This window comes from Colius striatus, chromosome 8 (assembly GCF_028858725.1).
Source record: "Colius striatus isolate bColStr4 chromosome 8, bColStr4.1.hap1, whole genome shotgun sequence".
Classification (NCBI taxonomy): Eukaryota; Metazoa; Chordata; class Aves; order Coliiformes; family Coliidae; genus Colius; species Colius striatus.
In genome coordinates, this window is record NC_084766.1 from 14,488,571 (window position 1) to 14,501,265 (window position 12,695).

The 12,695-nt window shown below is 47.7% G+C and overlaps 1 protein-coding gene across 1 annotated transcript in view; it reads right to left on the reverse strand.

Moving 5' to 3' along the window:
• Window positions 1-12,695, reverse strand: part of CDH23 (cadherin related 23) — a 195,620-nt gene that overhangs the window by 111,139 nt on the left and 71,786 nt on the right. The window contains 2 exon segments of the mRNA XM_062001684.1: window positions 930-1,058; window positions 5,187-5,381. Of these exon segments, the coding sequence (XP_061857668.1) occupies window positions 930-1,058; window positions 5,187-5,381 (324 nt within the window).

The following is a 12,695-nucleotide window of genomic DNA, read 5'->3' on the forward strand; positions in this document are numbered from 1 at the left end:
GGATACAAATGTAGTATGGAGCCTCCCACACCATGACTTCAGGACAGAAGGTTTTTCCATCCACGTACAAAACCCTATAGACAAAGCAGCAGGATGGATGCACAGCTGTGCCTTGGGAAGGTGGATGCTGCTGAGGGCTGGTGCTGGGGACCAAAGCCCTGGGTACCTTTGCTGGGAGCAGAGCTAACAGCTCCCAGAAACCAAGGCTGCCTGCCACACTACCCATTGTCTGCAGCAGGGAAAAAAAAGCTCTGCTGTATTTAGAGACCGAGAGACGTTTTCCACAAACAGAGAGTTTGCTGACAAACTGAGTTTCAGAAGAACTAAAATGATTGGATCAATTTGGCAAAACCTGGGGGAAAATGCTCAAAGCGCTGAGATGGCTGATGATTCTGGCATTTTCAAAACTGCCTCATTTCAGGAACGTTTACATTTTTCTTCAACTTTTCTATTAGAAATGGCATGCATACACACCGTGGGGAGGAAATGGGGTGACTGTGTGCTAAGAGCAACAGAAACCCTTTTTAAAATTCAAGGAAAAAAAGGTTTAGGAAAAGATTTTATTTGCGTTTCAGACTTCCTAAACCTCCTTGCTTAGGCTCTCTTTCTTAAAAAGGGCAAAATATTTTGGAGCTGCCTTGAAACGTGTTGTTTCAGAGAGATGCCATTTGAATCCCATGGTTTATCCCCCCTCTGTGCACTTTGGCATAGAAACAGGGCTCCTCTCTATGACCAAACCACAAACATCGGGGCAGAGCAATGCCAATCTGTGATGAAAGGAAGGTTAGAGATTCCTGCAAAGAGGGGGTTTTTCCTCTAGCTGTTTTGGGATAGTTTGTACTTTCTGGCCTGTACCCTGCTCCATCCCTCCCCAGACCCCGAGCAGAGCACCATGGCTGTGCATATTGGCTCGATGCAGCAGCCCTTACCGGAGGAGAGTTCTCGTAGATGTTTGTACTGTAGGGCAGGTTGATGAAGATGGGGTCCATGTCCTGCACATCTGTGATAGTGATTGCCAGGTTGGCCAAAGTGGACAGAGGCTTGTTTTTATCTTGGTCCTTGAAAAAAAACAAAGAGTCAGGGTGGGAAGAGAAAAGATTTTTATCAAAAGAATGTTCAACGGTATTAAGTCTCTCACAGTTACAGTTGGGTCATAATTTCTGAGTAGTCCAGGTAATCACCTCTTTTTCAAGCTGCCTGCTGAAACTATTGTCTACTGTACCTCCCTCTAAGCTGAAATACAATATGCATTTCATTCCAGCCTTAGTCCTTTAAAATAGAGCGAGCATCAATTTAATTTTCATCACATTTTGAGTGGAAAAATATAAATTCCCTCCCAATGCAGAAACACCCTGGGGCACCTCCACACCGTCAGACACAGGTGTGGCTGCCAGCAGACTTTCATACCAGCACATCACAGCAGAGCATCTCATACCCCCTAGCACCGATGCCTCTGCACAGCTTGAGCTCCATCAGATGGAACACGACAAAGCCCACCAGATCCCTCACGTTTCTGCTGCTCTTCACAACCCCACAGGCTGTGGTGCAGTCACAGCTTTGTTCTCTTCTGTATTAGCCACTCTGAGCTTCGGCAGATGGCACACACACAGCAAGTCCTGCTTCAGGTTTCGTAGGATGCCTCAGCTCTCACACAGAAGGCAATGGAAACCTGAACTGCAGGATACATCCTCACAGTAGCAACCTTCTTTCTACTGGGCTAATGGTTTTGGCTCCCATGAACTGCAAACCTCTCCCTCCTGCCTTGCATAGGGACTGGTAGGACAGGAGTAGCCAGGAGCTGCCTTTCGATGCAAGCCCACAGCTGCAGGGAGGCGAGGAGCCATCCTCTCTGCTCTGTGAAGCAGGTCACAAGCAGGCAGCAATCTTAAAATGAACAGCAGTGGCCCTCAAAACACTTCAGTGCTGCAAGCACGAGAATCATCTCCCTTACACCTCACCACAACCCATCACAATGCAGATGCAAGCACTTTCCAGAGCAAGCCTTTCTCCAGCAGCCAACATGACAGGAGTACTTGCTGCCACCAGCTTGTCCTGGCAATGCCATGCTCCACCGCTTCTCTTACTCGAGTCTCATCCCATTGGTGCTCAAAAGTGACCCTAATGCCCACAGCCTTTGCTAAAAGGGCAGGAACAATGCAGGTAACCCGCAAAGGAAAGGAAATAAATCTCTCCTTACCCCCTAATCACACACCGAAGTGAAAGGCGACCATCAGAGGTTAGCACACACTTCTGCAAAATGGCTCTGAACAGCAGCAAGGACTGATTGCCAGAAGATTAATGTTAATTTAAACCGTATTCAACAACACAGCTTGTACATTATCCTCTTAACCTGCAGGCCTCAGCATTTATGGCCTGGATGGATGCTTATTTCTGACTCGTACTCTGCTGTTAGCGTTATCAGGTTCAAGTCTTTTGCTTCTCCAGATAACATTTTTTTTTCCGCTCCCCTTCACCTCTTAAATTTTGGTAAAGTACAACAGATAGCACTGAAAAAACAAGCATATTTCAGTTTTCCTCACCTGCCCGTCTTTCACACTGCCCTTTACAGTCTCTTTCTGCCCTTGCTGCCTACATCCCTGGGATGAGAAGGCTCCCGCCTTGAACCAGGGCTCCATGACTCTTCCTACAGCCCTTGTGAGCACCCTGAATTCACCATCACCCCAGTTCCCTCTCCAGACCATGCAAACTCTTCTTCAAGCAGGCAAAAGATTGTATTTTTTCTTCCAGCTTCTATTACACTGGTGCAACTCTCTTCCTCCTTCAAAAGCTGAGCTCTGTCGTGGGATTTCTCCTTGACTTTGTGCTAGAAATTACCAGTGTCCTCTGACCAAGCCAAGGAGATATTTCCAAAGCTGCAATCAAGCCGAGTTCAGAGAATTAATGTTTAACCCTTTGAACTCCCTGAGCTGGAAATCAGCAGAATTCAGGAGTGTATGAGGTAGCAAGTACTAGATACGTCCCTCTTTTTTATCTTTGCTGGTAACTGCACATGGGATATGGGGCTGTACAGAGCTGGATGGACCAAGGCAACATCCCAGTGTCCTTGAAGAAACCAGAACTGGACATGTGGAAGAAAGGTTAGAAAACGTGGGAGCAAACATAAGCCCTGATAGAAAGGTGCCTGAGAGTTCAATAGCATGTCCTGAGAAAGCCTGTCTGCAACAGGAACTGGTAAGGAAACAAACAACAGAAAGGGTCTCTTCTCACTAGAGTACTTAAAATAAAATGAAACCTCTTTTAGTCAAAATAAGCTCCTGGGGAAAATTCCACAGCCTTAAAACATGTAGGGATTGGACTGAGAGGCTGAGCTGTTTGCCTGTGGCCATCTGCAGATGCCCAGCCTCTGTGGCCACAGAGAGAAAAACATAGCCCTCCATGTCCTCATGACATTTGTAGTTCTGCATCAAGACAATGATCTTGATTAAATCACATGCTTCAAGAGCTCTAGTCAGCTGCCTAGAGCGGTCTGGAAGGGTTTTCTCCCCCTCTCCTGAAGTGCAGAATTGGTCAGATGTACTGTAGGGCTTAATCTTACCTTTCTCTGTTGCACCTGAAATAGGAAAGGAGCCATCATCCAGAAGTGCCCACTTATGTGGTGCTCCTCCTTCACACATTCCCTATACAGCTCTCACTACGTTTGACACCAAGAAAGATGTTTCCCATTCAGGTGGAGCATGAATTTGCTATGGGGACACACATGGACACCCATACTCCCTGCAAGTACAGTGGTATTGACTGTAATCAGTACCTTGGTTTCTCCTCTGTCCACCAAAATTTTCACTTGATGTCTGAACTCAGTTTTTGCTGAGTGGGGCCCCAAGGTGGTTAATACACATGAATCCACTTGTAATAAGCCATGACGCACAAGAAATGAGCCCAGAGAATTTAATAATTTGTATGCCCTGTACTAGCTTTCTTCAACAAGGAAGCTCCTCACCTTTGTGCACAAGCCCCTGACACATGTAAGATGCTGCTGGAGAGGTGCAGTTGTGCCCCATGAGCTGCAGAGCTACTGTCATGGTTTAGCAAGGAGCAGCTTCTGCTTGGTAACAGGGGGAGCGGGTTGCAGTGAAGACCTGGTAAAGAGTTTTTGGACTCTCCCCCAGCTCCTGGGTTCACACCCACCTCCAGCCTGGCTGGGCCAATCTGGCGCCTCTGCCATCACTATTTAGGGACGGGAATTTGAAGTGCTGGCAGGAGGTGTAAGAGTGATACAAGATGGAGGCGACCACATGGACCCCACAGTCAGGGAAGGAGGAAGGAAGGAGAAGCACTAGACCAGAGACCCCTCTGCAAGCCGTGCTGAGAACGCAGCTGTACCCCTGCAACCCATGCAGGGCCATGGCAGGACTGAGAGCCACCAGCAGCTCTGTGTGAGAGCACACAGACGGGCGAGGGACTGTGTGAGGTGGCGGCCATGGCACAGGCCGTGCTGGAGCCTGTGGGCCCCAGAGCAGCCCCACACGAGAGGCAGAGAGGAGCTGCAGCCTTTGGGATAAATGCACGTCAGAGCAGCCCGTGCAGGGCTGTGTGTGTGTGAGGTACCCCATGGACTTGCAGGAAGGACTGGTGGGGAGCCCACCTGCCCTGAGGAGAGACAAATGGCAGAAGCTATCAGGAATAGACTGAAATTCCCACTCCCTGCCCCCCTGAGCCATTCAGAGGGGAGGAGGTAAAAACATCAGGATCAGGACTCTGAGCCTGGGAGGAGGGGAGGGGTGGGGAGAAGGTGGTCTTAAATGGCTAGTCAGACTCTTCATCGTTGTACCACTCTGTGTTGTGTTATATTTGTTATGTTTTGGGGTTTAAGGTTATGCTTTAGTTGGTGTTGCATTAAATTATTTCCTGTTTTCTTCCCCAAGCTGAGCAGCCTGGTCTGTTTTGTCCTGGACCTTAAGGGGCAATTAAGCTCTCCCTGCCCTTAGACAATCCTCAGGTCTTCAGTACTTGAGGCTAATCGTGGTCTTTTGTTCCCTGATGGGCCTAAACCTGGACAGCTACCCAATACTATATGGCAGTGCTATAACACCTAAGTAGAAAATGCTAGATGGGCCCAAAAAGATGCCAAGAGTAGGGCAACAAAATAAGCAAGCAGCAGCTCCTTCCTCACTACAGTGTGTTCCCAAAAAACACCTCATTCCCACACCAACCAGGATAAGACTCACCGTTGCGTTAACCTGGAGCTGGTACGCCTGAGTCACTTCATAGTCCAGCTCCCGGATCACTGTCACGATGCCGCGGCCACTGTCAATGGCAAAGAAATTGGAAGGAGGCTGGAAGGAGTAAAGCACACTGCCTCCTGCCCCCTGGTCCGGATCTGTGGCATTCACTATGAAAATTGGAGTGCCCACTGGTGTATTCTGGAAACAAAACAGAACAAAAAGTATCAGTACAATTGTACACCAGCCCATCTTCCCATCAAACACACATCAGCGATTTCCTTTGCTCACCAGAAGGAATATCTAGAGACCTGAGAACATCAGTCCTATATTTCCAGCATATTTCTAAGTTATACAGCTGTTCTCTTTATTACAGTATTGTAGCAACTATAATAGTTGTTACACACTTATAATAATAGTTATACAGCTGTGGTCAAGATGGCACTCTATCACAAACCCTTATTTTCCCAGACATCACAACTTTCCAGAAAAATTACTGTCTTTGCTGAGACTTATTTTCTGCCCAAAGGTGCTTTTATTTTGAATGCCGATTCCCTCTCTGTTTTCACATGGGGCATTAAATGTAAGAGAGCCTCCAAAAAAAAAAAAAGCTTTAAATGCAACATAGAACTTTAGGCAAAATTCAAAGTTAGAGTTTCCAAAGCAACTAGAACCTGGCCCGATTAACGCAGGCATTAACAGTCAAATCGTCATAAATCTGGAACTAATCTACATGCATAAAATATGCAGCTGAGTGCACAAAATCAGCAATGGCAAGTGCAGTTTGGCACTTCTTATTGTTTAACTTCACAGCAGGGAGGACAATTATCCATTTTTGGTGGAACAGCTGCATGTTCCTATGCAAATCTTAAATGCATATTCTTGTCTCTCTAAAGGCAGAAGCACAGACTGTGAGCAAAAAGACTTTGCTGGAGACCCAGGCTGCAGGTACACGCAGATCATGACTGCTTGGGCAAGTCCACGTCTGTAACATGTTCACAGCCACATTAAGGGTTGACAAAGAGCTAGAACTTGTAAGGGAGACAGCAAAGGTCAGGAGTGAGATGTGAGAGTGGCTGGTTATGGGTAGCTGGGATAATACGGATTATTTCTTCAAACCTCTTGCCAAGCCTCTGCATTTTATTGTTATCTTCATTCATATTGAGTTATTTCTCCTCAGCTTATAAGAAGTATCAGGAAGGGCTGTGAAGGTGCAAAGGAGACTTGAGGAAAAGCAGAGCTGAGAAGATGGGGCACTGTTTCCAAGTGAGGCTCCTCCTGCAAATCCTTGACCAAGGCTGAGCAACAAATTGAGCCATGTTCATGCGAACCACATGTGAAAACTGCACAGCTTGTAGTGAACCATATATGTATAGCCAGGGCTTCAGTATGGCTGTCTCAGCCCACCACCTCCACTAAAAAGCATGTGAAACTGAGGGTCTGTGTCTGGAGATATGATTTAATCAGTTTAATACTGAGTGACGGCACCAGAAAAGTACCAAAGCATTTGAATTTCCCCTGATGAGGCTCAGACCAGCAGAAATTTGCCTTTGAGGCAGGTGGCAGGATTTGCTGGGAGCTTGGTCAAGCAGAGACCCTTGTCTGTGCACATCCCTCCTGCCTCCCTGCCCTTGCAACCAGCTACATGGCCTTGCAGAGCTGCTCTGACATCTCAGCTCGCCTGGGGCTCCAGAAAAACTCCACTTTCCTTTGGTGTCACTTCTGTCAAGGTGTGAGATGCTGCAGTTCCCACCTAGATTTTTCATTTGCCTTCCTTTTTTTCTCCTCTCTAAATCAAGCTGCTAAAGAAAGCCTTGCAGGGCACGGCCTGAGGATTATTTTTTAAAGCACCTTCAAGTTTTTTTTGTGATCAGCAATCATAAAAGCATAAAAGATATAGCCAGAAGGGACCTCAAAAGAGAAGCCTGGCCCCGTGCTACACATAAATCATTCCCATCCTTAAAGCCTTCTAGTGATGGAGATACCACATCATCCTGAGCTCATTTGTCCCAAGAGTTTGCTACCCTTTGCCTTACAACTTCTGATTTAACCCAGATCTGCCCTGCTGCTGTGTTAGCTCTTGACTTTGTGCCACGCACATGGCAGATTAATCCTGTCTCATACTTTTAGACTGCTCAGGAACTGAGACTTTGTCAGCCTGGGAGGTGTGTTGGGGTAGGGAAATCCCTCAAGAGGTGGTGGTGGGTGTTTGTTTCCCTAGATACCTTCTCATGAAGGACTACAGCATGTCCTCATCCGTCTTTGGTCTACCTGCCTCTCCCAAGCCACCATGAGCTGGAAGCAGCCCTGGAGCATTTAGCTCTCCCCTCGATTCTGCCAGGACACTGCTTCAATTGCCAGGGTCCACATAATCCAACAACTGCCTTCTCAAGTTCCTCCCCCAGGGCCACTGGGCTATCAATGTCAGGACAAAGAGCAATATAAATGATCCATGAATAGGGGTAGGAAGGAAGAGGCAGCATAAGACTAGATATGGGGTTGCATCAATGAGATCTGGGGTATATTGTTCCCAGGAATAATACTCATAATACTAAAATCTGGACTTGATGAATATGTTTCCTCTACTTTCTAAGTGCCCCTAGTCACTCCTTTTAACATGCAAATCCGGTCTGGTCACCCGTGATTATGGCGCTGGGAGGCTGGCTGTGAAAGAGGAGAGCTTGATTTCCCCAGCATTGTACTTCATACAATAGCCCAAAAGCAGGCTTTGAAGAGAGTTCATCTCCTTGTCCTTCCAAAGGAGAAGCTGCCTGGAGGGACACAGAGGTCACCAGCTTTGGTGCTGACAGCCTCAGCCCCTGCACATACTGCCTGAGCTCTGACTGGACCATTTTTAACCTTATTTTACAGCTTTCCTCACCAGGATAGGAAAAGCCACACAAGCCAGATATCAGCTCTAGACAAAGATCTGTCTGGCCCTGGAAAGCAGTCACGTGCACCTACACCAAAGCATCCAAGGGGCTGAGAGTGACTCCAGGGCAAAACATCAGCAGGGGCTAGTAGGCACCTGCAAGCATGCGGGTAGGTACACAAGCAAAGCACAGCATGTGTGAATTTAGGAAGGGAGCAGAAGGGCTCCCAGGCCCTTCTGAGAAATAAGAAAGGTATTACAGGAGCTTGAAGCAGAACAGCAAGGTTGCAGGGAGGGAAGTCTCTGATACTGCCCAAAGCATACAGGTTGGTGGGAAAATTCACTACCAAATGCACATCCTTATTCCCGACAGCACACGGGTCAAAGGTTGCAGGACCTAAGAAGTGCTCCAGGTAATGCATCTCTTTTTTTTTTTCCTCCAGCTCAAATTCAAGGAAAAAAATCCCAGCCAACAAACAAATCTGGCAAGGTAAAACCAGCTGTGGAATGCAGAATCCCATATCAACAGCCTTCTGGGAAATGAGGTCTCATTTTCAAGCATTCATGCCCAGGCAGCACACAGTCAGAACTTGGAGGAATTACTTCCTTAAAAAGCCTAAGTACTATGTCTTTAAAATCCTCTTGCCATTTTTGGGTCAAACAGGCTCAAGATATTCCTCAGTGGGAGGCTGACGTCTTTATTTCTCAAAAGATGCGGCCCATCATCTAAACAATGGAGCAAAACAGCTGTAGAAACAGAGCTGGCTGGGGTTTGTGTTTGATGGTAAATAACAGGCAGAGGGCAGGTCCCAGGGAGATGCAACGGTAAGCCCCGCACCAGGCCAGCTCCAGACAGACAGTGTGGCTGCATTTTTAGCATCTGGCCCATTTATAGGCCTCTTCTGTGTCTCCCTTTGGGCTGTCCTTCCTTAGCAAAGATTAATTATGGTTATACTTAGTTCACCCACGGGCAAAAATAGTAAATCCCATCTTTCCTGCCCAGAAAAACAGACATGCTGATAGCTGAGAGACTACAGGGGCTTGTGGCAAACAGGTGAGTTTTCTACACGAGTCGCCAGCTTTTGTCATTTTTAAAGCTTTCAGCTCTCTCTGGTAGCCAGCGATGAAGCTTCACTCACTACAGAAAACAGAACTGGTGACAAAACTGTGTCATATCATTGAATCTTTGTTACAACGCCAGTAGACGTGAGATAAAAATAAACATGCAGACAGATGCCTTTCACAGAGGAGGAGAAGGGCAAACAGGAGCGAGGCCCAACCCCTGCCCTGGCTCCAGCATCCTATCCTTCATCTAACAGCTCAGCAGGAGCAGCTCCAGCACCCAGGTCTCCCCTAGCTGAACAACTCTGGAGTTAATGGGCTCCAGTGAGCCAGCTGCAATATGCCTGAGCTACATGGGCTGGGGATGTTTGGGTGCAAGGCAGCAATACCTCTTGATTTTGCAATAAATGAATAAAGGTCCAAACTATTGTAAAAAAATCTTTTTGGAAGAAGCTCAGGGAGATGGGTTTCATGTGTAGGAAAGAAATACCAAATGGTAATGGTGAGTTACACGGGGCTACCCAAAGCACCAGGAAGACCAAAAGCAATGAGGTGCAAGAGGAGACTACTCCTTTTCAGTGTATCACCAATAGCAAGGGTAGACTTAGATTAAAACAAGGAATGAACAACTGTACAATCCCTGTCCAAACCTCAAAGCACATTGCTGCCCAAAGCGGAGGCAAAGGAAAGACCAAGACCTTACCTCTCTGACACCATTACAGCAGTACAACAAGGCAATACACGTGTTTACATGACCAGAGGTCCTGTTTCCATCCAAAAGCTCTCACGAGTATGGATCAAGCACGGCTCACTGCAGCAAACTTCGCCCTGGGCCTGAGCTGTCACCTCCCGTGCAACCCTCTGGCACGGGTGACCAGGCACGGCCATGTCCTGCCTTAACCCTGCCATGCTGACAGCTGGGACACCAGAGCCTTACAAAACTGCAAAAGGGCAGCTAAGGCTGAAGAAAAGATTATCAGAAGAGGACCTTTTAGAAATATTTACACCTTGCTCTCTGTCCACACCTATAAACCTTTGAATAACCTATAAATCCTGCTATAAAATGCATTAGTAATAAAATTTCTGATGGATGCTGCTCCAACACAAGGCAGCAATGCAAACTGGATTAGGACCTGGAGCAGATGCAGCCTCCCAGGGTGCAACATGCTCTACCAGGCAGATTACCTGGCTGAACACAAGGCGTTCTGGGAAGGACTCCCTAACAATGCCAGAGTCTTATCTGCTACCAATTGTTCCTTGAGGGCTGCAGAGCCAACTGTGCTGGGGCGAGGGCTGATGCTGGAGAAACATCAGGGACCAAAGCAGTGGTAGGACCACGCCAGCACAAGAACCAGAGATGGGCTGTGTGAGGAGCTCCTAAGGGATAATCTCTCAGATCAAGCAAAAATGTAGGGTTTCCATTTTTCCAGCCTACAGATGGGGTGTTACAAGCTTTGACTGGCCTCTAGAAAGGTTTCTTTGGGGATGTCCCCTCCCAGCCTGCTCCCCATCTCCAGTGGCTAGCCACATAGAGGATCTCCATCTGACTTCCCAAGGCAAAGTCACCCAGCAGCACCCCAGCAGGAGCTGGTAGAAGCAATTAGGATGCAGGCTGCATGCACAGTGTACCAACACAAATAATGTGGACAAACGGCAGGCAATCTGGACCAACAGCTGTCTGAAGGTCAACAAGATGAGGCGACGCAAACAGACCAGGGGGCACACAGTGATGGGCACAAGGGCTCAAGCAGCAGGCAGCCTACTGAGCTGCCCATGCTGTGATCTTCGCATCAGCATTGAAACAGTCTCGGCAGCCTTATTTTGGGTCTGGTTTCCTCCCTCCCCGTGCTGCCCCTGCATCAAGGCAGGAGCTGACTGCTCCCATCAGGAGACGCTTCGCTGCTTCACGCTCCTGTTATATCTCAGGTCAACCTATTACTCTTAAATAATTCCCAGCTGCTGTTCCTGACGGCTCTTTTCCCTCTCTCTGCCTCTCGCCACTGCGCAGCAGGGTGGATGAAAGCAGCTTTGCGCTTAGCTAAAAGCCATCTCAGACATCTCTATGCTTGAGTCAAAGGCGCTCTCACCCATCCAATCTCATCACAGGGCAGGAAGGAAGGCTTGATGCCTCTTGCTCAAAGGCAGGGCATCTCAGAGGTGCTGCATAAGAGAGCTGACACCAAACCCAAGTGCTCTTCTGCTACAGCTGGAATCCTGGCTGCTTCATCCTTGGGCTGCTCAGGAAAGATTTAGAGTCACCTATTCCTGTCCAGGTCTCATTTGCCGCAGGAAAGAGCTGCAAAATCAGAGCCAGGAAGAGTGCCAGCCCCCCTTCCAGACACTGTTGAGATGAAAAACCAGTTCCCAGGTTTTAGTTTCCCTCCCTAGGCTCCATCTCAGAAGCAGTCCAACTGCCAGCCTGGGTCCCCTGCTCACATGCCAGCTCTAAATGCTCACGCGGATGTGCACAGCCTTCCAATTCCTGTATTCTTTATTACACTTTTAATCACATTTATTAACTGCATTACTGCTAGTCCAAGCCAAGCAATTTCCAATTTCAAAGTTTGATTTAAAAACCTGACAATTTCCTTTTTTAAAGATATTTTTTGGTTGAAATACACCCCACCTTTCAATCAGCTCTCGTTAATATGTATCTCTTGTTGCTATCTCTATTAAGTGACCTCCCTCATTATCGAGTGACACTGGCAAACGGCCACCGCAGAGCTATAATTCAATTGAGAGGCTTTTGAAAACACCATAAACACAGCTGGAATAGATGCATTCTAAGAGCTGGAGATTGAACGAGCGTCTGGATAACCACACACAGAGCTGAGAGCGCTTATTCATGGCGGACATGGCCTGACACAATGCATGGTGCTGAGGAAAAGGACACTGAAACCCTCAAGCCAATGAGGGAGTTTGCCTTGCTGGCAGGACAACAGTGATCAGCAGGCAGAGGGCAGGCAGCCACAAACGGGAGAGGATGCTCTAGTATCCCATGGGATCAGGCTGCTCACTTTTTCCAGCCCAGAGCTATTTATGCCATGACATCCCCAAAAGCTGGGTCCAGGGTGGCTCTGTCACCTCTCCCTGCAGCACCCATCACTTCTACAGAGCAAGTCCTGAGAGGTAAGCACAGGAGAGGCAAGAAAGTGTAGATGGTCCAGGAAGGAAATGCTAATAGGGAGAGAAAGAAACCCACAACATTTCTCCTTGTGTATAACTTCCCAAATGGTTCTGGTCCCTATCCCTTCCAGGCAGTGATATGATGAGTGGGAGCTATCACCCCCTGCTCTCCACTCTCAGGAGCGGCAGAGCAGCACAAGCACTCATCCAGAATGGAGTTATATTTGAAAGGGAAAGGGAGAGGAGGAAAAGCACTATACAAACACAGCTTCAGTTTGCAGTTTTGGAGTCAAAAGAAGTTATCTACCCTAGACTGTGGCAAGCACTAGGCTTGTACTACATCCTCTGTCATTCTCAGACAAACTACAAGAGCCAGAGGATTACTCTGCTCTTCCCTTTCTTCAAACTTTGCCTTCATCTTGGTGCTTGGTTTCTACTGATCCTCAGCCAGCCAT